Raw genomic sequence first — 27,956 nt, 5'->3', positions numbered from 1 at the left:
GTCACACACCCTCGCTGATCCCGGCAGGCGGCAGTGCCCGAAGGCGGGAGGAGCGCGGCTGCCGCTTTTCCCGCGCAGCCCGTGAGGAGATCCCGGCGGGAGCGCCCCTGCCACAGGTGCTTCCACGCAGCTCCTCAAAACCTCCCGGCTGTCGCACGAGTCCCTCGCCCCGCCTAGGGAGAGCTCCCCCGCGGGGCTTGGAGCGAGGCTTCCCTGTGGCACTGCCCTGCTTTGCTGCCAGGTGGGCCGAGGGCACAGGGAGCAGTGCCTTCCCCTTCTCTCGGCGAGGCTCTGTCACCAGTCCAGCATCCTGTTTCCCTGCAGTTTTGGCTGAGGTAAAATATGTTTCCTTTGCTCTGATCTCAGATGCGTGCGATGACTTTGTCTGCATTTCAGGCCAGTGTGGGTCCCCACATCCCCCTGTCACGGCCATACACAACTTGGGTGCCTCAGCAGCAATAACCCCATGGACACACTGAGGCGTGATTATAGGCTGGATTTGTGGGGGTTTTTTGTAGCACAAAAGTTACCCAGCGTGACCTGTCACCCTTCCTGAAAGCTGGTGCTTAACTTCTGCTCCCTGAGCCCGAGTGCAGGACAGCTTTGTACTTCATTGAATGTCACCACCATCTTCAGGTCCTGCCTCAACTTTTCAGTCAGCCTGACATTAAGAGTAGCTACTCTCCCTCCGATTGGTGTTGTTCCCAGCTTTCATAAGGAGGTTCTTCATTCCGACTTCCAGGTTGTTACTGAAAATTGCAAATACTGCTGCCAAGCTCTGGGCTTTAGTTGCCTGTTCAGACAGAAAAGACAGGGATAGCCATTCCCTGACTGATGTTCTGTTCAGCTTAGCAGGAGCTCAGGTTTCAGGTTCACGTGCTGTGATTATTGGCATGTAAAGGTCCAATTTCTCCCACACACCTCAAGTCCTTTTGTTCAGAGGGCGGTTGTGTTCATTTCCGAGAATTTATAACCAGTACTTCTTTCTTAACTGGCAGCTCTGTGTTAACTGCTACTTTTCTCTTTATCCTCACCCCTGAAGGGAGAAGCTTTTTGCAAGCACTCTGTCCCATTAGCTTTTAAGATGTCTGGGAAGATTTAACTTAGGCTTAATACAGCAAGGTGTTACCACAGGGGAGTCATCCTCAAACAGCAAGCAGGGCACTCGAGCATTGCAGCATGTGTTTTACAATATCTCTGCCACAAAAACCCCCAATAAACATTATGAAAGCCTCGGACTCGGGCTTTCTTTTCCATGGTTGCAAAAGGACAAAATTTTTTCTCATTTGTTTAAAAGTGAGCTTTCCCTTGAGCTGTAGCTTTTGGAATTCTCTGATGAAGTGATAGTCTTGCCTGGCATTTAAAAGAACCCTACTTTTCATGACTGATGAAAAAAAATGAAATGTGTTTTCCTATAAGGGTAAGAAAGAAGAAAGCATTATTTTCTTTTAAATGACAGTTATAAAACACTCACCTTGTGATTTTTCTTGGATATGATGGAGGTTAATCTGTTTAAAGTCTTACACTGTAAAGAAAGCGAAGCAAAATCAGGACCACAAAGTTATCTTTGACATTGTTCCTCAAAATACACTTCCAGTTCATAATTGTTTTATCACAATTTACAAAATTGCTTTTCAGGTGAATACCTGGTGAGTTCATAAAATTTGGGATCAAAATATTTATTGCTGTCCTCACTGTGCTGGTGAGATAATTTCCTAAAATTGTTTTGGGGTTTGGTGAGGGGGAAAATATTAAACCAGCTTTTTCTGGTATGCAGTGTTCATTCCTGGCTTTCTAACTACCTTTCTTTGAAATGCTTTGATTGAAAAAGATGCTCCAGTTAAAAGGTGTATTTTTCTTCAAGTAATGAAATGTTAGATTTTTTTCTGTCATTAATATTCTACCTCATTTCACTGTGCCTGGGCTCTGCTGCAGGGCAAAGGAGCACACCACAGCCACTCAACAAGATGGGCAATATGAATTAATGCTATTCCCATTCGCATGTAATTTGTTAGTACTGCATCAAAGAATCATATTCTTAGTCTGAAATTCTGGTTCTTTGGGTTCTTTTCAGTGGTTTTTATGAAGTTCCAAAAATGACAGAATTCCATTGCATGTGCTCAGTTAATATGGCAAGGATCATACATGTACTCTGTATTCTTTTGTCCTTGTCTTTACTCTGAATATTTTGGCTCTTGCAAATAATTATTTTTTCAAGTATAATGCATTATATATACAAAAAGGATATCCAGCTGTTTTAGCTGACCAAATTATGTTGTATTTTCTCTATATTCTTAATCAAGAGATAATTGATTATTCATTTACCTAATAACATATAAAATTCTGTAAACAAATACCTACCTGCTTTACAAAAATGAATTAATTTTTTTATTTTTAATACCCAGGTGCTGCATCGGGGCAATCAACAACATACCATGAATAGCACCAGACACCAGTCTCTGTTCTTTGTCAGTCTGCCTGAGCTGCAAAAACTCTGTGCTGCTACAGTAACACTGAGTTCTCAAATACCAGAAACTGAGGCAAGGACTATACAGATAAAGACTTGCAGGTAAAGAGTTTTGAGGACTATTATTTCCAGAAGCTGCTAGTGGTTGTTATTCAAATATTTTATTAGCTTACTAGAATTAACTGTAATAAAATCAGCAAAATTCTTATTAATGGCAAGAGTACAAAATTGTTTAAAATAGTTTTTTTTTCTTGGGCAGGGGACTTGCTTGCTACTGGGGAACAAAACCAAAATTTCTATTTATGTTTTAAATTCCCTTTAAAAGAAAAGGGGAGAAATGAGAAATTCTGCCAAAAGGAACACTTTTGGAGAGCTCCATTTGTGTGCCAAAGGCCTGTAATCTTTGTCTTAGACCATTGTGGATCATCTAGAGCAAGTAACTTGGACTAATCCAATTTATTATACTGAACCAATGGAAACTGATTAGAAGTGGAATGTATTGTGTTTGCAAAAGGGAAGGAAAATAAATTTAAGCTGAGAAAATAAAACATTTTTAATTTCTTTCTCACCTTTTTCATAGACAATTGTTATTCCTGTATCAAGACATCCTTTCTGCACCTGTTATGGGGACACTGAATCAAATTTCAGTTGTGATGGCGGTCAGTATCACTGTGTAAATATGTATCTGTAGTTACAGACTGCTGCAGATGAGCAGAGTGCACCTCACTTAAAAGAGAGAAGTAGCACTATGTTTTATTGAGGTAAAATAATAATTTGGCGGAGTTTGATGCGTCTGATGGAATTTAGCAAGGTTTTAACAGTGTTAAGTTAGCAAGGTTTTAACACTGTTCCTGTTCATAAAACAGAAAGTTTGATGACAAGGTTTACCTTAATAATTACACATGGAAGAACCGTGAAAAGGAAAACTGAGTTAGAATGACTCAGAGAGAGACCAGAGGTGCAAAGAGTGAAGAGATGTCAAATTCTGTGGAGACATGAGGTTCAGAGTGAATCCCTTTTTGTAATTCCTTTTTGGAGCCTGTGTGTGGCGGCTGTATCCAATCTTTGTCTCAGACTTGGTCTGGTGTTGCGTGCATTCGGAGTCCGTCCGAGCAGCCCGGCTAGAGGGGTGCGACGAGCAGCGCAGGTCTCCAGGTAGTGCCTCCAGAGGAGCAATGGATAGCAAGTCCACTGAATTAAAGAGGCTGACTCTTGTTGGGGGTAAAAATCCAGAAGTTTATTTGGGACTCTTACGAGCCAAACTGCTTCCAAGAACACCAACCAGCAAGAGCCCCAAGAGGGTTTCAACAACAGCTTATAAACGGAAGAGTGGAAAGGGGAGGGAAGTCTCAATGACCAATAGGGTAAACTTGGAGAGTGGTTCCCGGGATGATTGATAGCGGTAACAACGTATTAGGGAAGATCAGGGGAGGGACCCCTGGTCCTCGTCCAATCACTCGACACCCTTGACAGAAGCTTCCAGATGGTTGGGATGGGACGTCGGGTGGCAGACAAGGCACCAGGGAGGGGACACAGGAGTGACTCAGCATCTATGCTGCGTCAGGGGGCAGACTCAGGGAGGATTGACATGGGTGGGACCATAGGGGTAAAGAGGTAAAACATAGTTATAACCAAACACAATACAACATTGGTCAACATTTCATGCCTAATGGAATTATCCCTACAATGTTTATAGTATCTGAGTAGCTGCATGGATTAGTAATTCTTCATAGGATGAATTCAGCATGCTTTCAGTCACTAACTGCAGATCACAGGTAAGGGGTCTTTTGACCTTTTGTAAGGAAGGTTCTCTTAATATCCAGTATGGAATCTTTTAACTTGAGAAGAGTCCCTGCTCAAAACAGAGTCACCTGCCATGCAGGCCAGCTATCGTAGTCTGGCATTCAGGGAGTGCTCAGATTGGGCCCATCCTGATTTTAAAATTAAAGGGTGAAGTAGTTGGCTCTTTATCAATAGTATAGGCAAGACAGGTGTCTTTGATTTAGTGCTGATAGCTCTTTCTGTACTTTGGTTATCTTGTACTTTCGGGTTTCGAAAACACCTTTTGAAATATTTTTCAAGACACCTTCACTCCTCTGTAGATGAGCCAGGGACTTTCCAGCTTGCAAGTTCATCCCAAAGATGTGAGGCCTGTTGCTTCTTGGTCAGTCTGAACCAAAGTATGTCTAGGGGTCAGTTGTATTTGTCACACATACATGTTATGTTTCTCTAAGAAGTGTTTTGTTTGAGGAGCAAGAATAAGTAAAAATATTTCCTTTAAAGCAGACTTTTTTTTGTGTGCATTAGTGGTGTAGGGCAACTTAAGTCCATTACTTTTTTGATGAAATGGCCATTTTAGATGATGAACCAATCTGTGGGATGAAATGGACTCAACTGGTAAGGTACCACCCAACTCACAAGATGAGAAGCAGGTGCAGAGTGCTGCAGCTTTGTTTTGGGCAGTCTTTGGCTCACTTGTCTTGCTTGTGAATGTATCTTTAGCTAGAAATGAGATTACATGATGACAAATCCCTGAGCTGATTTTAGTTTTCTCCTTTAAAACACAGGATAAAACGTTTGCTTAACTATTCCCTTGCATGATTTTCAAAGGCAAAGTTACTGTTGTACCAGAATTTAATTTATGCTTAATGCCAAAACCTTGATTTATTTTTTATTGTTATTTTTAGATACCATTTTATGAAACAGGAATATGTCAAGCCTATGTAGAGAGACATGGAGCTACTGTAAGTGCTGAAACATGACAAAGTTCTTTAGGCTGTTACACTTGTCTGCAATTGCTGTTGCCAGAGATGAGTGTTTTTCATAGGCCCTGCACTTTGCACTACAGAAACCGAGTTTCAGGGTTAAGAATTCTGCCCAATAGACAAAATGTGTCCTGTGAATTGGGGCATGGTAAATATACTTTGTCAGACTCAATAGTTTTAAGAAGTTTTTGTGAGCAATACCTGTAGATTTCTCTGCTGCAGTGGCATCCTGCTCCTGCTCAGAGGCACTGGGGACTGACCTCAAGACATCCTTCGGGCCACAGTCCTGCAGCTCTCCTGCTGGTGTCATGCCCTTCATTCACCGGGAATGTTCAGGCAGCTGAACTGTCTCCCCATTCACCTTTGGGTTTACCCAGCCTGTACAGGAGTCTCAGGGAAACCAAACAAAAGCACAGAGAAGAAATGGAATCCCTGAGCTTAACAGCTGATAGATTTTTAGACCATTATGCATATGATTTACTATCTTCTAGTATGCAACATCTATGGAGTTTATGAATGTACATGTGGATGCACTAAAATTGGTGAGTCAGAAGACTGATTGTAACCAAAGCCAGTAGCTCTCATAATTCATTTGCACAGCCAGCTGGGTGTATCTTAATTTGTTCCAAATAGTGCAAATGCATATGCAGATTAGTAAGACATACACTGTTCAAATATTCTTACCTTACAGAACTGCTTTATGTTGATATGTGTAGGTGATGTGTCATTGTTAGGTTTTCCAACACCAAGCAGTTCCTTGCAGGATTCATTAGAAACATCCTTCTGGAGGTGTATTACTTAACTCTTTTTAACCTGCTGTAGATAGTTTCTTGACTAATGCTGATGATCAAGAGAAAGCTCTTCAGGACAGGCAGGCAAGTAGAGCTGTAGGGTGAGCAAAGCTGCGTTTATCTACTGTGATTGCCAGAAAATGTCTCTGGTCTTGACTCTGACAGCAGAGGTAACGTCAGCTTTAGATGTGCCTGTTGCCTGGAGGGAGTTGCATATCTAGTAAAGTACTCCAGAGGGTTCAATTAATCTTTTCCCCAAGTCTATTAGCAGCCCTGTGAAAGCATTCTAGGAACTGTCATGCACCTCACTTTAATGCCACGTGAAATCCAAATGCCGACATCAAATACTGTGCTACCTTCCTCTTGAAGTGAAGTAGATGAAAGCTAAACATGTGTGGCACATACTAGGATTTGGCTCCAAGATGAAGTAGCAGTATATTTGCTTAAATTTTGACTGATGCCTTTAAAAAAATCTGTTAAATTATTAAAAATGTATGTTTCTTTTTGTCACTGTTTTTATTAGCTGGAAGCACTGCAAACAGTTACTCCAGCCCTTCTCCAAACCTGTCTCTCCTACACACTTACAGCCAGGCTTGCACCCAGATGGAACAAGGCTGGTCATCTCTTGGTGCAAGGTATTTGACTCGCTTGGGTCAGGGATCAAGCATTTAGTTTCCAGTTCTTTATTGTAGCATTTATTTTCCATCCTTTAAATTCCATAATTATTTCATTCATTTTAATAAATTGTGTAATTCCTTTATCATATTACTTTTTTTCTTTATTTGAATTTTTATTGTTTTGTTATCCATGTTAAATGACTCAATATTCTGAATGGACATGACATTCACCTTTTTGTCTTCTTCTTTATCTTTGTAATAGATCAAATAATTATGTCAACTGTATGCAATGTAACAGATGGAACCAAATATTGTTGGACAGAGAATGTCTTCTAAAAATTTGGCTGGTTTGTTGGACTCATACTTTCAGCAATGATACTTCTGCACATGATTTGTAGGCTCTTCTAAACAGAATTAGTTTTCTGTCAGACCCTCTCCTTCTACGAAGCTCTGTCTTTTTTGGATCATAGTTGCTTTACCTGACATCTCTGCTAACTCCTGCATAGTATAAATGTGAATTACCAAAGTATAAAAAACTGTAGTGTGCTCATAATAATTAGAGCAGTTGTATACATCATTTCAAATATGTGCTGAGAAAAGTGTGTGTGTTGTTATCTTATTTACAGCCACAATAACAACAGTATCCTGTTCTCATGATCTTCAAAATATATGGGTATCAGATTGAAATCAGCTGATTCAGGAGTAGTGGCTGAAGTAGATGGTTAGGAGGAAAAAGTGATGTATAGATTGCCACCCACTAATATACCTTTACATACCTATCTTTCTTATATATGTTAATGAATCAGTGAAAAGTTAATTGATAGAAGGATTTTATCTCCTTAAAAGGAACACACTTTCAGCATTTGTAATAGACACAAACAAAACTGTGATTTCTCCTTTTTTTTTTTTTTTTCACATAAAGACTTTAGACATATGGTTTAGAAAATAATGTCTGTCTATTCTATTTATTAAGGGAAGGACTTTTTGTCTCATTCAGGAAGGCAAAATGCTGTTGGTAAGTACAATATTCTGATAATGGCAAAGTTGAGAGAGCAAGGTAAAGTCAAACACTTTCCTACTGCCATAATCTTGGTATTACCAGCAAAGGGTCTTTGGTTTTCATTCTGAAATTACTTCTGTCAAAATACTCTTGGTGGCTGGTAATTTTCTGTCTGTAATAGTTGTCAGCTCAACTGAAAAATTACTCACAAAGTAGATAATTTTTATACTATTAATCTACAGACATAGACTGACATTTGCCATTTTAAAGTTATAATTATTGCAATTAAATGCACTTGCCTTAAATTAAGAGTCTTGCAAGTGATGTGAAAGTTCTATAATAACAGATAAGAAAATGAGCTACAGTGACTGTGCAGTATGTACTGTTTGCTGATCACAAAAGTGAAGTCACAAAGCATGCTGGTTAGCTATTGCAAAAATTACAAAGTAATATTTTTATTCCAGTATAAAAGTTAAAGCTTACATTTGGTAATATTGGAGCCTAAATTTGTAGCAGAGATATATGTTGAAGAACTCAGAACTGAGTGAAAGCTCTGTAGGTGTGTCCATAAATGCTTGCCTTGCTCATTTAGTCTGTCCTATTGACAGCTCCTGGATGGAAAATACTGTGCTGAATGACTCAGTGCAGCAAATGGTTATATGAACTACATTTGCTTTGAAAATGGGTGTTTGTTTGTCAAGGATATGAGGATCAAGCACACAGTTGCACAGCCAGCCTTAAGTTTCTGAGTTACTATATGACACTAATTCATTATTATTTTTATTTTTCACAGTTAAAATGCACCTACTTTTAATTTCTGTGCTGAGAAAGTCTAGCCTTTTGATTTTCAAACACAGCATTTCAACTAACAATTACCTTAAATAAATATTTGGGTAAGCTTTCTGCCTAAGAGATGAGCGCAATTCAAAATAGGACATTGTGCTTTTTTTTTTTTCCAATTTAGTTATAGACCTCAATGTGTCAGAGAGACAGCTTTGCATCAGTGTGGAGCCTTGCTCAATTCGGCTGCCACCCCCTGAGGTATAAGCCAGTTATATTTTCTATGACTGTGTTTGTTTTATTAGTCCTTATCTTCTTTTCTGTTAGGTGACTTCCAGTTGGCATGATGAGCATAGAAGTGCTTATTTCTGATTGCATTGAGACATTAACCATATTCCCTGACTATCTGCACAGTTTATAAAGGCATAACATCCATATTGCATCTGTATTGACGCATTCTAGCAAGCATTGTAAAACTGAGATTAAAGGCTAAGAGAGCTTTCAAAAATGCTAACAGAATATAGCAGTGACGTTTCTTTGTGACTCTAGATTTCCTTCTAGCAGTGTTTTCTAGAAAGCTTTCAGTCACACTGTAGTACACAGACAGTTTTGAGTAAAAACAGAGCAACTACAGGTGAGTTGTCGGCACCATGTTCAAGGTCCCTTTACATAGTTATTATGGAATCTGCATCCAAAATATTGGAGCAGCCGTGACTATGCTGCTTGTAAGTTTAATTTATACATTGTTTAAGAAATCATGGTTGAGGTTGAAAACTTATTATCCTTTTTGATGGCCATGCCACCTGTGGTGAGTATATCCATACAGGCAGGCAGGGCATATTTATCAGGCTTGCTGGTTTCTTCTAAAATAAATATTTCTCATCCAAGCTCTTTTTTTGTTGAATTAGAAAAATAGGATTTCTTCTGAGACCTGCTTGGGACAGCATAAATCTTAAAGCTATCTATAAGAAGCCAGTTCCTGAATTATATAGATCAATGATGGAAAAGATCATGATGTGGCTTTATTACCAGTTTGATCCTTTCAATACTTTTCTAAAACAGAAATGGTCAAATTTTCTTCTTAGTGAATAAATGAAAATCCTCACAGATTATAGAAAGATAAAATGTTTCTCAAATCTCTGTCTTTGATTGTTCCCTACAGTCAAATTCTGACATTGTGAAAAAGTGTGGTGGTTTTTGACTTCTCAGAGGATGAAACTACATGTCCCATTAATTCTGTTCCTTGGATACTTGCACATGTTTAGGCAAAATGACACACACAGTTACTAGAATGTCGAGCATGGGTATCTGATTTGAACTTTTTAAAAATGTGTGGGGGGGTGAGACAGATCTCAGTTTGAGAAATTCCTTCTATACTCTTATTAAACAATTTCAAATAAAGGTTTAATCTCTCTGATTTCAATAAACTTTAAACTTTGTACTTGCATGGCTTGTGGAAGTGTAGGCTCTAACATGAGATAGTGTGCAATTTGATAATGGAAATATCTTCTGAAATAATCAATCTATGAGAACTGATGAAAGAATGATAATATATCAAGTTTCAGTGTCTCAAGATACACAATTATTTTTGAAGATTTTAAATTTGTACTGCTGTAAAATTATTTGCAAATAAACTTTCTTTTCTGTTTAAAGCTGGGAGATTTTGATATTTCAGCAAACACTGTAAAGCTGTTTGACAGCAATGAAAACACAGTTATTCAGCAACATTCCATACTAAGTAACTGGTGCTATGTTTTGCCAAGGTAGGAATCTGTTTACATTTCAGCAGAAATAAATATTTCTTGAAATGTTTGCCCTACAAATTGTGAATTTGATGATAATGATAAGAACACTTCTGTTTTGCAATCTTTTTTAAATTCAGGCATTTGTTGTTTTTATTATCTCATTGTTAAGTAAAATAAGAAAATTTAATCAACAAATCATAAATTACACATTTAAATGCTATTTCAATTTACTAATCTTTCTTATACTTATATGGTATGCAAGAGCATTAGTTTTTCTCAAATACAGTTTTACCAGAAAGTCAATTTAAAGAAAAAGTATTTCAACCTTTGCCATGAACTACCTTCATTTTTATCTAATATTTTTCATCATTAAATTTAGAAGTAATGATGATATTTGCTTTTATTCTACATTCACTGCCAAAGAGTGTTGAAGAGAAATGTCACTTGTAGTTGTCACTTTATTCTTTACCATACTTCAGAAAATATTGCTATTGTTATGTCATGAACTTATGAGCTAAAGGTATTAGTCCTCAAAATATAAAAATAATCTCTAAATACTTTGAATGCCAAAAATAAGATTTTTTTTTCCCCAAAAAACCAATATATTTTCAACTGGATTTTATGACAGCCTTTCTAAGCAGCCCTTCTTTATCTGTGCACAGCATGAAAATGGGTCAGATCATAAACATCAGCCACATAATTCCTCCAGAATCTCCTTTCCGTTCATATAAGGATTTTCAGATGCACTGGAAGAGTCTGGTAAGAAACACATACACTGCTTTCATTTTTCCCTCCCTTTTTTGTTTATCTATTGAGTTTGTCCTTGTAATACCTGCTTTTATTTGGTTTATCTAAGTATGGATATATTCTTCCTGAGGATCTTGAAGAGACAAAAATATACTTGAGTGTTTACTTCAAACCAATAGGAGAAAGGTTCTTCACGTATCCTTTCAGAATATATTTGTTATGTTTCCTCTCCTACAATTCTAGCAAAGCTCTGCTTTTCATTTTTGAGTGTGCCAGATTTCCTTCTTTCATAATTTCATAGTAGTCACTAGAGAGGTGTTTTAATAGACAAATAGAAACAAAATGTTTAGTCAAATCTCTGTCCCAGTATTGAATAATCAGAAGTCAAATAGAGCAATTTATTTCACGGCTTCCATAAATGTGATAATGCCAGTTTAAATGTGATGTAAAAGGAAGTGGTGTAAAAGAAAGTCAAATTTTGTAAAAATGTGACCAACAAAAATTGCTTGTAAAGAGAATTTTTCTGCCAGGAATCACTAGAATAAGGGTTACTTATATTGAGTAATCTTTGCTGTTATAGGTTAGCGTGGTATTATTGTGCTGAAGTCCTGTAACTTTATAAACTTCAGGCCCATAAGGAATTAAGTGCTTTTGTTCACCTTTTTAAAAAGCATTTAGACAAACTCATGTTTTCTTCTCAACCAAGATGATTAATAATTATAGAAATATAAAGAAACTTGGTATGTATCCTTGAACACTTACTCAGGTACCCTTTAAGTTGCATCCGAAGTCAGCCAGTGCAGTATTTCCCCAGAACAGATGCAGAAAGTGTAGTGAGCTCTTTTCTTTCTGACATGAAGAGCAATTTTTCACAGCTGTGTGGATTTCCAGTAAAGATGACAAGTAAAGCACTTTATGCTACAAAGGAACTCTCCAGGGCTTCAGTGCATGTAAGGCTTTCTTTAGAAACATATTAATGGCACATACTTTTTCATTGCATGAAGTGGTCTTTATCATATTCAGAGCACAGTAAGAGTATATATCTATGCTTTTCACAACAAACTATCAATCCTGTAACTTTTAATTATGATGTAAGTAAAAGCTACAGTATTTGCCATTCTAAAGTTGTTATTAACATTATAAGTACATTTAAAAAACTGACTTGGTGTTAATTAGTTGCTATCAGTATTTGCAATTCTGTAGATTTTTTTTTTTTACATTTGGATATCCAGAACTTTCTCAAATCTCTTCCACAGTAATAAAAACAACAGTAATAACAACAATAATAAGAGGTGAGGCACTGGAACAGGTTGCCCAAAGATGTGGATTCTCCATCTCTGAAAGTGTTCAAGGCCAGGCTGGATGGGGCTTTGAGCAACCTGGTCTGGTCAAAGTTGTCTATGCCTATGGCAGTGGGGCTGGAACTAGATGATCTATCAGGTCCCTTCCAACCCAAACCATTCATGATTCTATTATTATTATTACTAGCAGAGTAGCAGTATTACAATTTATTTAAAAATAAAAAGAGGACTGTGTGGACATAAGCATTTTAAAACACTCAAGCTGTAAGATTTACTCCACATCTGGTGATGAAAAGGAGGCAAGTAATCAAAACTCCTATAATTTGAGGTTGTGACGAAGGCTAAGGCTCAAATTTCTTTGGTAGTAGTGTGTGAAAGAAGAAATGAAGTAATTAATTCTGAACAAATAATAGTGACAGAAGTTGCAGAGGTTCTAAAATACTATAATTCTCTTTCAGAAAGCAGTTTCTGTTTATGTCTCTCCAGTGATCAAAGCTAGAATGGGTCCTCTGTGTCATCTGCAGTTTTATAGACATCCAAACTGTCTTTTGCTCAGAATACAGATGCTCTTAGAAGTCTTAAGAGATGAGGAGCCCTGTCAGTCAAACCCTCTGTAGAACTTCTCAAAAGGGGTAGACATTTTCCAGTTGGAAAGCACTAAACCAAGATAATTACTGTAATTTAAATCTTTCCTTCTGAGAAATACGATATTCTAGCATAGTTTGTAAACACCAAACTCGGGGAGGATAAAAAAAACCCCTTAATTTATAGTGACAACTAAATATTGTTATAAAATATAGTCATTCTAATCCAAAACACAAAATTGTATTCTTATATGTTGTGACGTCTATTAGGTTGATACCATATAACAATGCATTAGGTGGCACTATCAGATCGTTAAATGCAGTTTATTCAATTTAGCAGCTCTTGATGTGTTGCAGGAAATAAAACCTAAGCATACAAAACTGGACGGTGAAATGGTTTGTGTAGTATCTCTAACGCAGGCTCCTCCAAGAAAACCTACTTTGCCTGGAATTCCTTCACCGTGCAGTACGGAAAACAGCCACTGGATGGAGCGTTTGATCAAAGAGCCAGGAACAAACAGTTTTTCCAGCAGCAGTAACAGTACAGGAGAGGTTAGCATTGAAGCAACAGAGAAATCAGTGAGCAATAAGCAAATACCAGGTGTTCCACAGTTACCAACTGCAAAATCTTCAGGAACACCTGTAAACTCAGCTGTTGAAGCCACGCTCCCAAAAGTCAGCAAAATTATACCAATTTTCAAAGGAAAGTTGATGCAAATGAATGGAAAGATCACAAATCAAACAGATAGGAAGAAAAAGGAAAATGCTGAAAGGCATTCACCAATAAAAAGTGTGGGTGTTTCGTCTTCTATGCTGTCTGTGCACAAATCCAGCATAACTCAGATTTTCAAACACATTCAAAATATGCCAGTCAAAACTCCTACTGACAACAGCGTGCTTCAGGTAAAGAACATGAAGACACACACAAAACATGGTACACCCATATTCCGATGGAAAACCCAGTCTAGTGGACAAATGGCTAACTCTGATTTTTCTGAAAACTTAGCTTCAGGTGGGAATCCAAGTGAAGTCAATCACAAAAAGGCAAATTCTCCATTCTTTCTTAAGAATGTTGGGCCAGTGCTTCAGAAATCAAACACCAGTCCATGTCTGCATACACATGAATCTTTTACTTCCAGTGCAAGAAGGGGGAAAAAGTTTACAAGTCAAAATACTGCTCAATTTCTTGAGAAACAACACCAGTCGACGGAAGTGCATTTGCAGATTTGTAAATTAGACAGTGAAATGACAAATTCCTGTTTGTCACTGCAACAAACAAAGAGATCAAATAAAGGATCTAGGTTAAATATTCATGAATCTGTCTTCAAAGATACAGTGTGCATGGCTAAAAGTGAAGAAAACAAAGCAGCATGCCACTCTAAGGACTGTACTGCTGAGACAACCAGTCATCATTCCAAACCTAACTTTGAACAGGTAGAGTAAAGGGCTCATTCTCACTGCTTCCCACAAATTCAAAAACAACGTTAAGCAATAAAGAGCATGACTTTCATCATGTTCTACCATCACTCTCAATAGTTTCCTAAAATTATACCATATAACTTAATGTTTTCAGCCACTGCTGGTTTTTTTTTTTTTTCCCTGAAAGGGAAGATGATTTGCTGTGTTTTTTGAAATAAACACATCTTTAATTTGAGACTTTTATGGTGGTGTAATTAGTTTTCCTTTGTTTTAGACAGTTTATCCAGGTCTGTGTGAGGTTAACATGGTGACATTTTTTTGGTGTTCAGTCTCCATATAAAACCACAAAAATGGAATATTTCCTTCCTCCTGGAATGAATCTCAAACCTCATCAATTGTGTAGTGCTGACAGCAGTTGTGTGTAAGGCATTGTGCTGTTAGACAAACATGTAAGTTTTGCAAATACAAGTTTAATTATAATTTCACAAAAAGCACAAGTTGCAACAGGAAAAAAATCCCTCTGGACATGAGGAAAAAAATCCTCAGTGTGAGAACAGCTAGTCAGCTACTAGAACAAGTTGCAGAGAGAGGTTTTTGAGTTTGCTAGCCTTCCATTTTCTCAGAACTTGACTGAATGGGACCCAAAGCAAGGTGATCTATCTTTGAAGTTAGCTCTATTTTGAGTAAGAGTTATGATTAGGTGACAGCTAGAAGTACTTTACCACCTAATTTTTCTGTGCTTCTCCCTACATTTCAATTAAAAAATAGTTGAGCTGATTTCAGTGTAATTTTTACAAGGATGATATTCCATACATTGGGTACCTGGATGAAATGTCTTGGGCTTATCATGTTTTTCATCTATACAATGTAATTTAGTGGGTTATCTCAGTTTTGTGTGATGAGGGCACCTTTTGAAAAAGCAGGTAATTTTAAAAGTTAGAGATCTTGTTCAAAATGTTGTGGGGTGTTTTTCTAATGAAGGTATAAACTTCTGTGCTTTAAGATGATTACAGGGAACAAGTATCTGACCTGTGAAACACTGACCTCAAAACCGACTTTGCCAGTCAAGGAGAGCAACATGGAAGCATCTGTAAAGAAAAGTTGTGCCAGAAGAAGACAGGTAAACCTCCCCACACACATACACTCCTTAATCTAGTCCAGAAGGACCTGAATTAAGAGACAAAAAAAATATTTAAAAATTTTTTGTATGTTCCAATTAAAATGGGCAGGCTAAGAAATCTTACTGACCTATCTGGATAAAATTAACCTTAACCAGGATAAAAGTAACAGTAACCATTGGGTATGAGACTGTCACTTGAAGAGTTCATTTAAAATGTTTGTCTCCAGCAAAAGATGCTACTGAAATGTTTAATGATGTTACTGTTTCTGAAACAGATTTTCTGATTCTACAGAAAAGTTCTGTCCTGCCCAATATAACTGGGCATTTTCAGTGGCTCTGTGAGATTTTCATCTCAAGGACTTTAGCAATATTCTGTAGAAATTACTTTTTGTTTAGTTATGCTTTTAAAGCCAAGTACAAGGCAATTCAGGATGTTTTAACTGTAATTAAAGGAACACAGTCTGTGTTCTCCGTGCAGATCAGAAAAGGCCAGTGCAGGGGCCTCCTGCAGGAACACACTCATACCCCAGAGCTCGAGCTGCAGCAAGGAAGAGAGGAGTCTGTGTGGGAAGAGCCAGCCCAGCTGCTCTAAGCTGGCCCCATCCAACTGCAGCTGGGAAAGGCCCTTCCACAGGGCCACAACTGAGTCAGTGGTTACAGGCCCAGCACTGCAGTGCTACAGCAGTAGAGTCACTCTCACAAAGAGAAGAAAAACAGCAACTAAAAATAGCTGTTTTTAGGAATAACAACTCCAGGGGTCTGGGTTTTGAGGGGAGACTTTCACCACAATATGAATTAGTGAAGTCCTTTGCCTGCTGCTGGGAATGACTCAGACACACCAGGGCTTGTGAGCTTGGAGAGCTTGTAGCTGCTCTGGCAGCACTGTTGGAATGGGGAAGGGGCTCTGCCCTGTCCTAGTCAGGAGTCAGAAGTGCCCCATGCATTCCTCGCTCTCCAGGCAGGCTGTGAGTAGCACAGGTACCTGCCTGAGCCCTGCAAGCTACTTTTGGGAAGTGTCAGGACACAGCAAGTTCTCACTGTCACACTGCCACTGCAGTGCTGCCACTGCTGGACTCAAGAGAGGTGGATGCACAGCTCTCAGGAAGTTTCGTTGGTGTGTCAGGAATAGAAAAGAGGCTTGTCTGTTAATTGGGGTCGGGATGGACTCTCTGATGCTTATTGGGCTGATTCCTCCTGTCCCCCTATTAAAATATAATGGTGCTAATTGGGGAGGCTGCTAAACACATCTCTGAAGAAAAAGCCTTTGTCATTACTGATCATCAGAAATGACAGCTGGTTTTGAAAGTCATGGTTGCCAACATATAAAGGGTATTTTCAAAGTAGCCATGTTCCTAATTATTTAGCCACTGTACTTATAAACATACTTCAAATTATTTATATTAGAAAACAGAAATTTTTATTAATTGCTTCTTATTCAACTAAGAATTTCAATCAGAAACAACTTTTTTTAGTTGAACTTTTAGCTTAGTATTGCTGCTTCATTTGCTTTATTGGCTTTTGCCCTTTTCTGTTTATCTTGTTTTTGTAAGCAGAAAGAAGAAGGTTATTCAAAGTTAAAGAGAGCCAGAAGAAGTAAAACTTCTACTTAAGGTGTTCTGGAGCATTGAAAGAAAACTCTGGGTATGTTTATTAGAAATTTAAAGTATTTTCTTTTATTAAAACAGTATTGCATGTCTGTAATAGTTCCTGCGCTTTTGGATCATGATGATGGTATCAGCTGTCTACAAAAGAATCACTTTACTATAGAAATGGCTTCTAGAGCAAACTGATGAGGTAACTGAGGTAACTAAATTGCAAAGGACACTAGCAAATAAAACATTGTGCTTTTTTGTGAAACAAACTATGTTAAAAAAAAGGCATTTTGTACTTCCTAGAACTTAGAGTTTGACATAAATTTGTCAGACCATTTTTGAGTGGCTAATTTTTCTCTCAGATTAAAATAAACCTGGTTTTTGGGCTTCAAAGTTTCCCTTGAATCTGAGCTGAAGTTAAAACCAAAAACCATTAAAGTGGAGCTGTGTATATTATTTGATATCATTACAAGAAATGTGTCTAAATGCTTTTGTGTTGCTGAGATCTAATCACAGGACAAAATTTTCTGTCATAAAAACTGAATAAATTTAGTTTTGTTACAAGATATTTCAACCCACATTGTGGGTGGTTGTCAATAATAGTCTTGCAGGATAAAACAAGCTTGTCCTTTGAATGTTCCTTTGAATATCAAAAATACAGCATTAGGACATAGCATGAGAAGCTCACCAGGTTGAAGGACCGAATGCCTATCACAAGTTATCAGTAGTAAAATGTGCAGGAAAGGGTAGCCTATGCGATTAGCTGTTTCAGAGGTAAATGAAAGTATATTTATTCATATTAAAATATCGATGTAAGCAAGATGGTCACACAGACAGAACAGCACAAAAAATGTATATTATACAAAGCATATAGAAAGACAGAGCAATAAAGATGCAAAATATAAACTGTGCATGTTTTAACCTGGCTTTTAGCTTTAATTGAAGTGATAACAAGTAGCCAAATGTGCATTTTGTCTCAGAGATGCACTTTATGTCCTTCCTTTCCTTACTGGGATATATTTCCTCCAGTGAACAAATACATCAGTTGTCTGGTTTTCCTAAAGAAAGAAAGTCTCTGGTATGGATGGAAGCTTTCCATCTCTGGCCTTCACACTTTGGTGTTCAGCATATTCCATCCCTGGGTTTAGCATTCCATCTCTCCTGCTTCGAGCCAGGCAGTTCAGGCATGATCCTTCTTCAGAGGTGATCTATTCTAGTGATCAGCACAGATATGCCACAGGTCCAAAGTCTGTGACTTTCACTGAGGACTGATGAGCAGAAGTGGTGTCTCTGTGAATGGTCAGAACTTTACTTTTGTTAACTCTGATTTTTTTTCTTATTTATGAGTTAAATGCCACAGCATCAAGTTGATCATGGTAGACAGTGCTTAAACCCCTGAGAGAAAACAGTGTTTTCCATACAGTGTTTAAAATATGATTTCCAAGAATCCCACTGGTAAGGGTTCGTCATTAGTGTTGATGATTTAAAAAGAAAACTAGAGCTAAAACAACTTCTGCTGTTGGACTCTTGCCTACAGTTTTGGTTCTGTAAAGCTGGACTCTAAATTCCTATATTATGTACTACTACACATGCATTCAGAGTGCACGTTTTCATTTGAACACTTGGGAATTACTTGTGAGTTTTCCAATTTACTGTGTAGCGAGATTTATGTGTGAGAAGTCCTTACACTGGAATTCAGTGATGTAGTCAGCAGAAAGGACTTTGTTCTATAATTCATGACAAAAAAAGCATTTTTTACAATTATCTTATAAAAAGGGTTAGTTTTTATGACTTATGTGCCAAGTTGCACAGCCTCTTGACTTATCCAGGAAATCACAGTACATTCCTAATTTTTTTCTTTGTTTTGTTGGAGTGTGTTAATAAAGCAATGTGAGAGAAGTATTTAACATTTTAAGAAGCTGAACATTTTATTCTAACACTAACAGTCTCCAAGACTAGTTCCTTATTAATAAAAGTCACCTTATCATTTTCAAGGTCACGAACTACTGTGAAAGGGAAATTTGTTTTCTATGACAAATCAAAAGAGCAGAGCTTCCAAAGCATAACACATACTACTACAGAAAGATGTTTTTAAAGAAGCATTTGCAGCATTGCAATTGTTGGTGGAAGAACAGACATATTAAAAATGTCAGCTCTGAAGCTTCCAAGCTTTTTCTACTCATCTGCAAAACTCTTCTTGTTGTTCTGCTCCTGTGTTGTAGTGAGATACTACTGGCCTTTGTTTCAGTTGCCAAATTTCATTTAGCAAACGAGAAGACACAAATTCATCACAGACAATAACAATAGCAGGATTTCACCTGAAAGTATTTGCTGCTATTACTGTAAGGATATTGTGTGAATATAATAGTAAGGTAGGAGGTCCACACAATTGGAATTATATAAAAAATTCTCAGCAGTCTTGGGCTGAGATCTATTGGACTGTTTCTTCCAAAAGGTGCATCCTTCAAGCCTACATTTAGGAATTTATCTTATAATTCGAAGGCTATTCTGCAGAAATTTCAACAAAGCTATCTTTCAAATGCTTTCTTCATGTGAAATAGTAGGCTAAAATAGTATCTTTCCTATGTAGTGAAAATATTTGTCTTCATTAAAAAAAGGATTCTGAAAATGTTCAATCTTGCAATGAAAAAGCAATTTATTTTATGGTGGGGGAAAATATCCTAATCAGATCTAGTAGCAGAAATAACCTTTGGACTGTGTACATCAGTAGGTTGTGGGTACCTCAGTACCCAAAAAAAGTTGCTATTGTGATTTTTTTTTTCTGTTATCCGGTCCATTTTCCATTTCTATGGGGTTGATTCAGGTTAATACTTAATTTATTGCATGGTTGACCATTTATAAATGCTAAAGAATGATATCTTAAGATTCCATCTCTTACTTTCTCGTAGAGTTAAGAATGTAGTTTAGCTGCCTGACCTCAGCCAAAGGTTAAAAAGGTGTGAATAGACTTCTGCAACAGAAGTTCTTTCTTCCAACACCACAACTGACTGTGATATTTTGAGGGGTTTAAATCTAAAAAGCCAAGATCTAAGAGAAAGGATAAATATCCTTTATGCATATATCTGTACATATATGTGCATAATACCACATATTTATGATGAAGAGAATTCTTTCTTGCTCTATATAAAAATGCAGACGTTTAATTTTAATGCCCTGAACATAAACTTTGTAAAAAGAATGCAAATACAGATGTGGGAATACAGCAATATTTTTTCCTTCATATTAGCCATAGAGTTCTCGGCTTTTGTTTTCTTCTATGATGTAAATTTTTTCTATGCTTTCCTCCTTTCAGGTTCCCAAGAGGGCAGTAACACACTTGAGAATCTCTGAACTTCATGTATTTTGTTGTTTGTCATTGGTAGCTGTTTCTGGAAAAAAAATTGAAGGTTAAATACAGTCAAATACCATCAACTTCTTCAGACAGTTCAGGTTAATAAGCCTCTAATGCTTTTGAAAATTTAACTAAATTGTTTAGTTTTTTAATCACATTATGTATGTCCTGCTGCTTGCTTACACAGTTAATCATTCTTCCAAATTATTTTGTTGTTTCTAGTCGTGTTTTTAAAGATAAAATATTTAATTCTTTGTTACAGTATATGGGCCAGTTTCATTCATCAGTTCCCAAATAAGTTTCCCTTGTCAAGTCAAATGATTTGAAAAATAAACAACTTTATTCCTACGGGAATAATTTAAAGGCTGGATTTGACTCAAGCTGCATCAATTTTTGTTGTATTTTTTGATGACTTTTCAGATATGAAACTGCTCTGTAAAAGATTTTTTAAAGTTTAATTGACAACCCCATTCTTCAGGAGCTCATAGAGAACCTGTAGGTGCCTTTTAAGTAATTTTATTGCTGTAAGTGTGACTTCAGTGACCTACTTCAACATGCAGAAACAAATATATACATGTATATAAGATTGTTGCCTCATAATCACTGCTTTGAAGTGCATACTATTATGTTATGTTCCATACTCTTATAGAAAATAACAATCCAATGTCACACTAGCTCCTAAACTCAGATGTTACAGAACTATAGTTTAACACTTGTTTTAGACATACATGTGCAAATTTTTTTTCTAAAGGGCTTGATACAATGGGACTTTATGCCCTTCATTAAACTTTTTTTTTTAGGTTTATGTTGCAATAGCTGTATTTCTTTTCACTTCATTTTTCCAAGTTGGATTTTATCCTACTACTATGACAATTTTTGTTTTATTTTGTTTTTTTTCTTGAACGGTGACTGTCAACACAGCTCTAATTTCATGGTGCCAGTGTTTACAAGGAAGTGAGCTCTTCGGCAACATGTAATTTTCTCATACATAATACAAAAAAAAAAAAATCAAGCCAAGACAAATAAGAAAAGAAGTTAGTGCAATATGCTCAGCAAGAAATCAAATTATATTTACCTTTTGTCTAGAAGCTGGTATGCAAGGCTACTTTTCAAATGCTCTGGTTTAGTCACCTTTCATAGGTTTAACTGTATGTAACTGATCTTTTTCCTGTCTTACATGGAAAAGCCTGTAGATTAGTTGCATTTCTGCCATGCTATATAAATTAGTGCTTTTCCTGATCTGTTTCCTATTGTTGCTTTTAAAATGCTGCTGGTTGCCAGCATTTGTCTTGTATTATCACAGAAGTAATTTTGCACTGTTTTTGCATTTTTAAATGTTTACTACATTTTGTGTTATCTGTTATAAAACTGAAAATATAGAAAAATTTATTTATCTCAGCTCCAATGTGTTCCACTTAAATAAACTATAGAGTTACTCCTCTGTGCAAAATTGCCAGCTACTTCCTGGTCTAAACTGTGGGGAAGAACCTTGTTACTCCACCCCACCTACCCACTCCTTGTAAATGCGTGAGAAGGTGTTGATAGTGAGCGGAACTGCGCTGGGTGCAGGAGTGGTGGTGGTGGAAATGCCACTAGTGGGAAGGAAGGATTAGTGCTGTGAGTGCCTTGGGAGGATTTGGTGATACTCTCCACTGTTTATATGTAAGAGCCCACCACAGTTTCTGCTTTTAATCAGTTCTCACTAACTGGGCAGAACACCCTCACTTCTGGCAGGAGCCAGAACCTGTCAAAGCACAGGAACCCTCAACATCCAGGATCACATGGAGCTTCCACATGTGATATCTACATGCTTAGTTTCTCAAAACAGACTACTCCACAGGTCCCAAAATATATAAATGTACATAGGAACAAATGAAAATGTAAAAGGTTAAAACAATTCCCATGTGTGAAAAGCTGGTGAAGAGGTCAACTGGCAAAAATTATCACTTGCCCATTGACATTTGATGGGTTTTATAGTGTTTTATAGCTTTGCCATCAGTTCTCAAATCACCTGATTCTATATCTAAGTCAATTCAGATTTACATTTGCCAAAGCTTTCTTTGGCCTCTGTATTAGAGGATTCAGCAAATATTTGTTGAGTTGAAGTATTCATGATGAGTTCACAATATTTAGTAAACATGCATTTCCAGAGAGTGATTTTTCCTCAAGTGTATTCCTAAGCTGACACTGTTCTTATCCTCCCTCGTCTTCACAGATGTAAGCCAGAGGGAATTTTTATATACTTCAAATTGGCGTACGCTCAAGCCTTCTGTCAAATCTCAATTTAAAAGTTTACAGATTATCTTATAGGTGCTTACAACTGCAGGGAAGCTTGCTGGTTAGTTCTTTTGGTGCCAGCTTCATACCAGCTTGTGGTTCAAACCAGATGGTTTTAAAAAATTCCACAGATTAAGATCTCTGGAAGTATTATGTCACTGTATCACAAAGTAACTTAGCAAATACAGCACTTTAAGAACTTTGGGCTGCATGTTTTGTTGCACCAGCATGATCATCCTACCTTCATGGAAAACCAGGTACTGAAGAATTGTGGCATATACTGAACTAGCTCCGGAAAACATCTTATCCTAACCCTAAAAGCCATACAGTATTCTTCTGTCTCTGCAAATCTGAGTGGTTCTGTTGACCCATGCACAGCACAGAGCAGCAGCTCAACCTCTCACTTAAAAAATGCAGCCAGGATGAGCAAGTCTGTTTTCCCTTGGATCTGTGCAGAACTCGATGCAAACGCTGTACATCTTATCCCCCCAGGGTAGTGTTAGACTCTGGAACAAGGCAGTCCAACTTTGCTGAAAATATGTGAAAACTGTTTTCAAAGAGCTTACAGATCCACCAGGAACACACACAGATTCTTGCAACCATTTCTTATTGTTCAAAACAGTGACCACAGATTCCTTATTTAACCCAATATGTAGAAGATATTTAAGCTTGTTCCAGCGGGAAAAGTTCAAAAGTATTGAAGGCTAATATGTCTGATCTTCTTGCAGGAAGCTCTTTGTCTGGGATTAAATAATCACTTTCAGAGAGACACTTCTGTTCCGTGGTGTTAACAGCTAAATATGTGTGTATGTTTATACATAAACATGCACACACATCTGTGTGTATTAGAGCACGTGTGAATATGCACATACATACATATAGCTGTGCTTCATTAGAGATGTTTAAAAAATATACTGAGTGTGTGTCATGTGAAAAATATTATTCTAGTACAGACAGTTCAGATTGGGCAGCACCATTAGGAAGTTCCCTGTTGCCAAGTACCAGGGGGTGGTGCAAGAGGAATAATTTTCATCTTGTTTCCCTGATTCCCCTGTCCACAATACAAAACTCAATTTGCATTGACAGGAGTGGCTGTCAAAGCTTAGCCAAAAAAAAAAAAAAAAAAAAGAAAAGTTTAACTGTACTGAGCTTAATTAAATACTATTAAACCATCAGCTGGTATCTAAATAAATCAACAGTAAGAGAAGTGTGCTGATAGCTGCAGATTGCAGCATGGTTATGGCATGAAATCTTGGGTGGTGCCAGCTCAGTAGTGAAGGTAAAACTTTGACTCTTCTCTGTGTGTCAGGACCTACCTGGTCCAACACTGGTCTGTGCAAAGCAGGTACCTGGGAGTTGAAAGTGGTCACCTAGGTGGATGACCCAAATCTGAACTTCAATATAAATAAACACAGAGCATGTTGTTACATGCTTCTCAGCTTCCACAGGCCAATAAAATGCATTTCCCTTAATTATGCATAGTATCACAGCACAGATTTTGGCAAGAAGGAACATTTGTCTTGCAAAGCAGTTGGCCACCTGTCTCAGTGCAGCCAGTGAGTACCAGGGAATGGTGACCAGCAGGTTGAGGGAGGGGATTATCCCCCTCTGCTCCCATGAGACCTCACCTGGAGTGCTGCATCCAGCTCTGAGCCTACCAACACAAGAAGCAAGTGGACCTTTTGAAGCAGTTCCAGCGTAGGGCCCCGAAGATGATCAGAGCACTGGAGCATCTCTGCTATGGGGACAGGCTGAGGGAGCTGCGGTTATTCAGGCTGGAGGAGAGAAGGCTCTGGGGGTTCCTCACAGCAGCTTTGCAGCCAAAGGGTACAAGAGTGCGGGAGAGGGGCTGTTTACAAGGACACAGAGTGATAGGACACAGAGTAATGGCATTAAACTGAAAGAGGCAGGTTTGGATCAGATGTTAGGAGATGTTACTGTGAGCATGGTGAGGCACTGGAGTGAGCTTCCCAGAGAAGCTGTTGGTGCCCCATCCCTGGAAGTGTTCAAGGCCAGGTTGGAAGGGGCCCTGAGCAACCTGGTCTAGTGGAAGGTGTCCCTGCCCATGAGAGAAGGCGTTGGAACGATCTTTATGGCCCTTTTCAAAACATTCCATTATTTTATCAAATCAGCTAAAACTGCTCAATGCCAAAGTGTTTTCCAGAATAAAAATAAGAAGGGTTATTCTCCTGGGAAGTGCAAGCAAGAAACCCCTATTTCCACACATCCAAAAAAGAAAGGTACCGATTTAATTTTTTATGTCACCTTTTTTATTACATTATGCAGCAGAAATATTTTTATTGCAACTGAAGCTTCACGTCTCTGGGATATTTCAAAGCACATGAGGTAAATGAAACTAAATTAAACCTCTGCTGAAGAGGGAAAAAGGGGTGGTAAATCAAAATTCAAGATCATAACATGTAGTTCTTAGTCTTCAAAATAAAAAAAAATCAGAACATTAACTTCATCAACTTCCATTGTATAAATGGAAAATAATATGTGAAGAATTAAAATGGAACCCTGGTAAAGCAGATAACATATTGTAGCTTACTGTGCAGCTCTTAGTGTGTGCGGCCGGCACTGTAAAGTACTGAAGTATGTTTAAATTCAAATATTTGTTAACCAGGACAATTCTGTAGCTCTCCTTGTATTTCAAGACAGATTTAAGTAAGGTTCAGTTCCATAAGTTTGTGTTTTCTGGGAGTTTGGATGCTTTGAAGACTGACAAAGTCTTTTCATTGTATATCAGATTTTGCAGCTCCTGTAGGAATGCCCTAAGTAAAATGCCACTCAAAGTGAACACATTGTCCCAGGTTATTATTTTTCAGTCTCATACTACTCGTTGAATACTCTGCCTCTGCAGGTTTTTGTTTTTGGTTTTTTTTTTTTTTTTTAATTTAGAAAGATTAACAATAAAATCCAAATCTGCCCATCCAGTGAAAATAAATGCATTCCAGTAATGGAAAACACATAGCTCCCAATACCTGGGCACCCAGCCAGCCCAGCTTGGCATTAATCATACATATTCATTAATTCCCATTTAGAGATAAGTCAATTGATGTTAGCAGTATAAGTGCACACAGTATGAGCCACCATTCAGCTGTAGAGGGAAAAACAACACCAGTTTGGGGATATCATGTGCACTGGGAATACTGGATAAGCACACATCCCTTGGCCACTGGCATGCCTGCATCTACTGAAGTCTGAGGCTACAGCTGGGTGAGGGGTGCTGAACCACACTCCCTCGTAACCTGCACTCCCCTGGCACAGCTAGATCTGCTCTCGTTTGTACCAGAATGCTAATTTTACCTATTTTCCTAGGCCTTTTATGGGCTGGAGGGAGCCAGCTGGGTGGGAGTGGGCAAGAAGTTAAGTCACAGAGACTCTCCTTTAGAAAGCTTATTTACATGTTTGATATACAAGTACAGAGATAAATTTATTTTAAATTACTTATATTAAAAGGCTAAAAGCTACTTATTTGCTGCATTTTTAGTTAGTGATAATAAGCCTGAGGGAATTTGTTGCAATAATTATGCTGGAAGTTTCAATACTCTGAATGCCTTAACTTTTGCACCTTTATGGAGAAAAGTTCTCATCTACTGGGATCTTTTTAATTATTAATGGAAATTTTAACATGTGCTATAGAAAAAGATTTATTTTGAAATATTTGGGCTTTTTCCAAACTTCAGTTTAAAAAAAATATTTTTATGCTATTATATGGAATTTTAAACCCAAGATGCAGATCTAACACAGTCATATTGACAACTTGAAAGGAGAAGAGAGAGCTCACAGAAAGTTCCTGTAGATTAAATAGAAAAAGGTAAAGAGAAAGAAAGTTTTTTGGTGATCTAAGCCCATTCCCTGCCGAGGGGGAATACGCCCCCCTGACTGAGTACCTGCCTAGCCGGAATCTCATCTGAACACACTGAGTTGTGCATCAGTAATAAGATAGCATGGGAAGTATGCATCATTACTTTTTAAGAGAGCTACTGTTAGAAGAAAACGATCAGACTTTGTGAAGAGTGTAATAGACCTGTCAGGGCCATGTTTTAACACCAGAATATTTTCCTGTCTCTGAGAGTCAGTATCTGTTTAAGTTACAGCAACACTCATTTATTGTGCAGTTTCACACAGCACCCAGGGGAAATTTGATGCAAAGTTTAGCTCCTTCAGATCAACTGCACATGCCTGCTACTGCATAATCAGGGCAAGTATTTTAAATAATTCAGAATAATAGCAGTAGCCTTTTAACATGTTCATTACAAAAAAAAAAAAAAAAAAGTTTACAGTGCACCAGGGATTTTTTTTTTTGTATTTTTATGAACTTAGGCTAAAACACTTATTCAATAACCCACTATTTTATCAAGATATAATATGTTGCATTTTCATTTTCAGATATAATGGTCACATAAGCTCAGAAAGTCTGTAAAAATTTAAGAGTCATAGAGCATCAGTGGATGTGGTACTTGCAGTTCTGATGAGCTTATACTCAAGCAGGACAGACATTTTTGGAGGCACAAACTATGGACAGAAACAGAGAGCTGGTGAGTATCAAAATTTACAACTGGTTCTGTGTCACAGTTCCCATCCAGCTCCCTGCACATTTAATCAGATCTCCCTTTATGATTATGGTGGTACTTGCATTAAAGGCAATTAATCAGTCTTACTGAATTCTGTGTAATTTTTGTCACTCCTCTCTCCCACGAGTTTATGCTTGCTCAGTCCAAAGGTGCAGTTCTCTGCCTCCATCCAAATGAGGGTCTTCCCACCTCTGCCTCATGAGCTACAATGTGCTTAGAACTACAGTGTGAATAATGCACATTTGGGAATGCTCTACAGGACATAATTAATGGGACTGGCTCTCATTCCTAGTGCATCATGTTTGGGCCAGTAACAATTTTCATATGGTTTAGGTTGCTCAATCTTGCTTAATAAGACAGTTGTGATTAAATGCATTCAGAGCATCCGAGCCAGGTGTCTTTTGAAAAGGAAATCTAACAAGAATTGAAATAAGCTTTTTTTTTCCCATTTTGGTCTTTTGAGATTGGGGGGTTTTGTTCATCACCAAACACATTCGATTTCTTTTATCTTTTCCTTCTAACATTTTTTCTTGGAGGGAAAAAAAATATTTTGACTTAAAACAAAACTGTGAGCATAGGTATTCAGCACATGTATTTGCTCATGTCTTTGCTCATGTCTTTGTACATGTATTTGCTCATGTCTTTGTACAAGTTGGTCTTTTTGCACCAACTTCTATTGCTTCTTGCTTGTGCTTACAGTGTGTTGTCTCACAAAGCTGCCAACTCCCATTTGTGATGACGTTTTGCTGCTCACTGCTTTTCCTCCTGCTCTCTTCCCAAGTGCATCACCCACAGCTGCAGCTCCTCAGGGTGTCCCTG

General features: G+C 37.8%; 1 protein-coding gene across 8 annotated transcripts; it reads left to right on the top strand.

The window, feature by feature from the left end:
* The first annotated feature begins 121 nt into the window (after window positions 1-121).
* On the top strand, window positions 122-21,678 carry C1H18orf63 (chromosome 1 C18orf63 homolog). 8 transcript variants are annotated; one of them, XR_008431834.1, is made up of 16 exons: window positions 122-335; window positions 2,406-2,569; window positions 3,048-3,126; window positions 5,155-5,211; window positions 6,547-6,658; window positions 7,614-7,655; window positions 8,605-8,681; window positions 10,074-10,183; window positions 10,828-10,924; window positions 11,022-11,107; window positions 11,679-11,862; window positions 13,155-14,231; window positions 15,220-15,336; window positions 16,887-16,977; window positions 20,242-20,378; window positions 21,202-21,678. XR_008431834.1 is itself a non-coding variant. In XM_053947759.1 (15 exons), the coding sequence occupies exons 2-14, from the start codon at window positions 2,436-2,438 to the stop codon at window positions 16,944-16,946; spliced, it is 2,229 nt and encodes a 742-aa protein (XP_053803734.1). In that variant the 5' UTR covers window positions 122-335; window positions 2,406-2,435; the 3' UTR covers window positions 16,947-16,977; window positions 20,242-21,678. The 8 variants fall into 8 exon arrangements, 7 of the variants coding, with proteins under 7 accessions (XP_053803734.1, XP_053803714.1, XP_053803742.1 ...); XM_053947759.1 differs by having other exon boundaries at window positions 16,890-16,977; window positions 20,242-21,678; XM_053947739.1 differs by having other exon boundaries at window positions 20,242-21,678.
* The last annotated feature ends 6,278 nt before the right edge of the window (window positions 21,679-27,956 follow it).

This window comes from Vidua chalybeata, chromosome 1 (assembly GCF_026979565.1).
Source record: "Vidua chalybeata isolate OUT-0048 chromosome 1, bVidCha1 merged haplotype, whole genome shotgun sequence".
NCBI classification, from domain to species: domain Eukaryota; kingdom Metazoa; phylum Chordata; class Aves; order Passeriformes; family Viduidae; genus Vidua; species Vidua chalybeata.
This window is presented reverse-complemented; position numbering and strand designations above follow the sequence as displayed.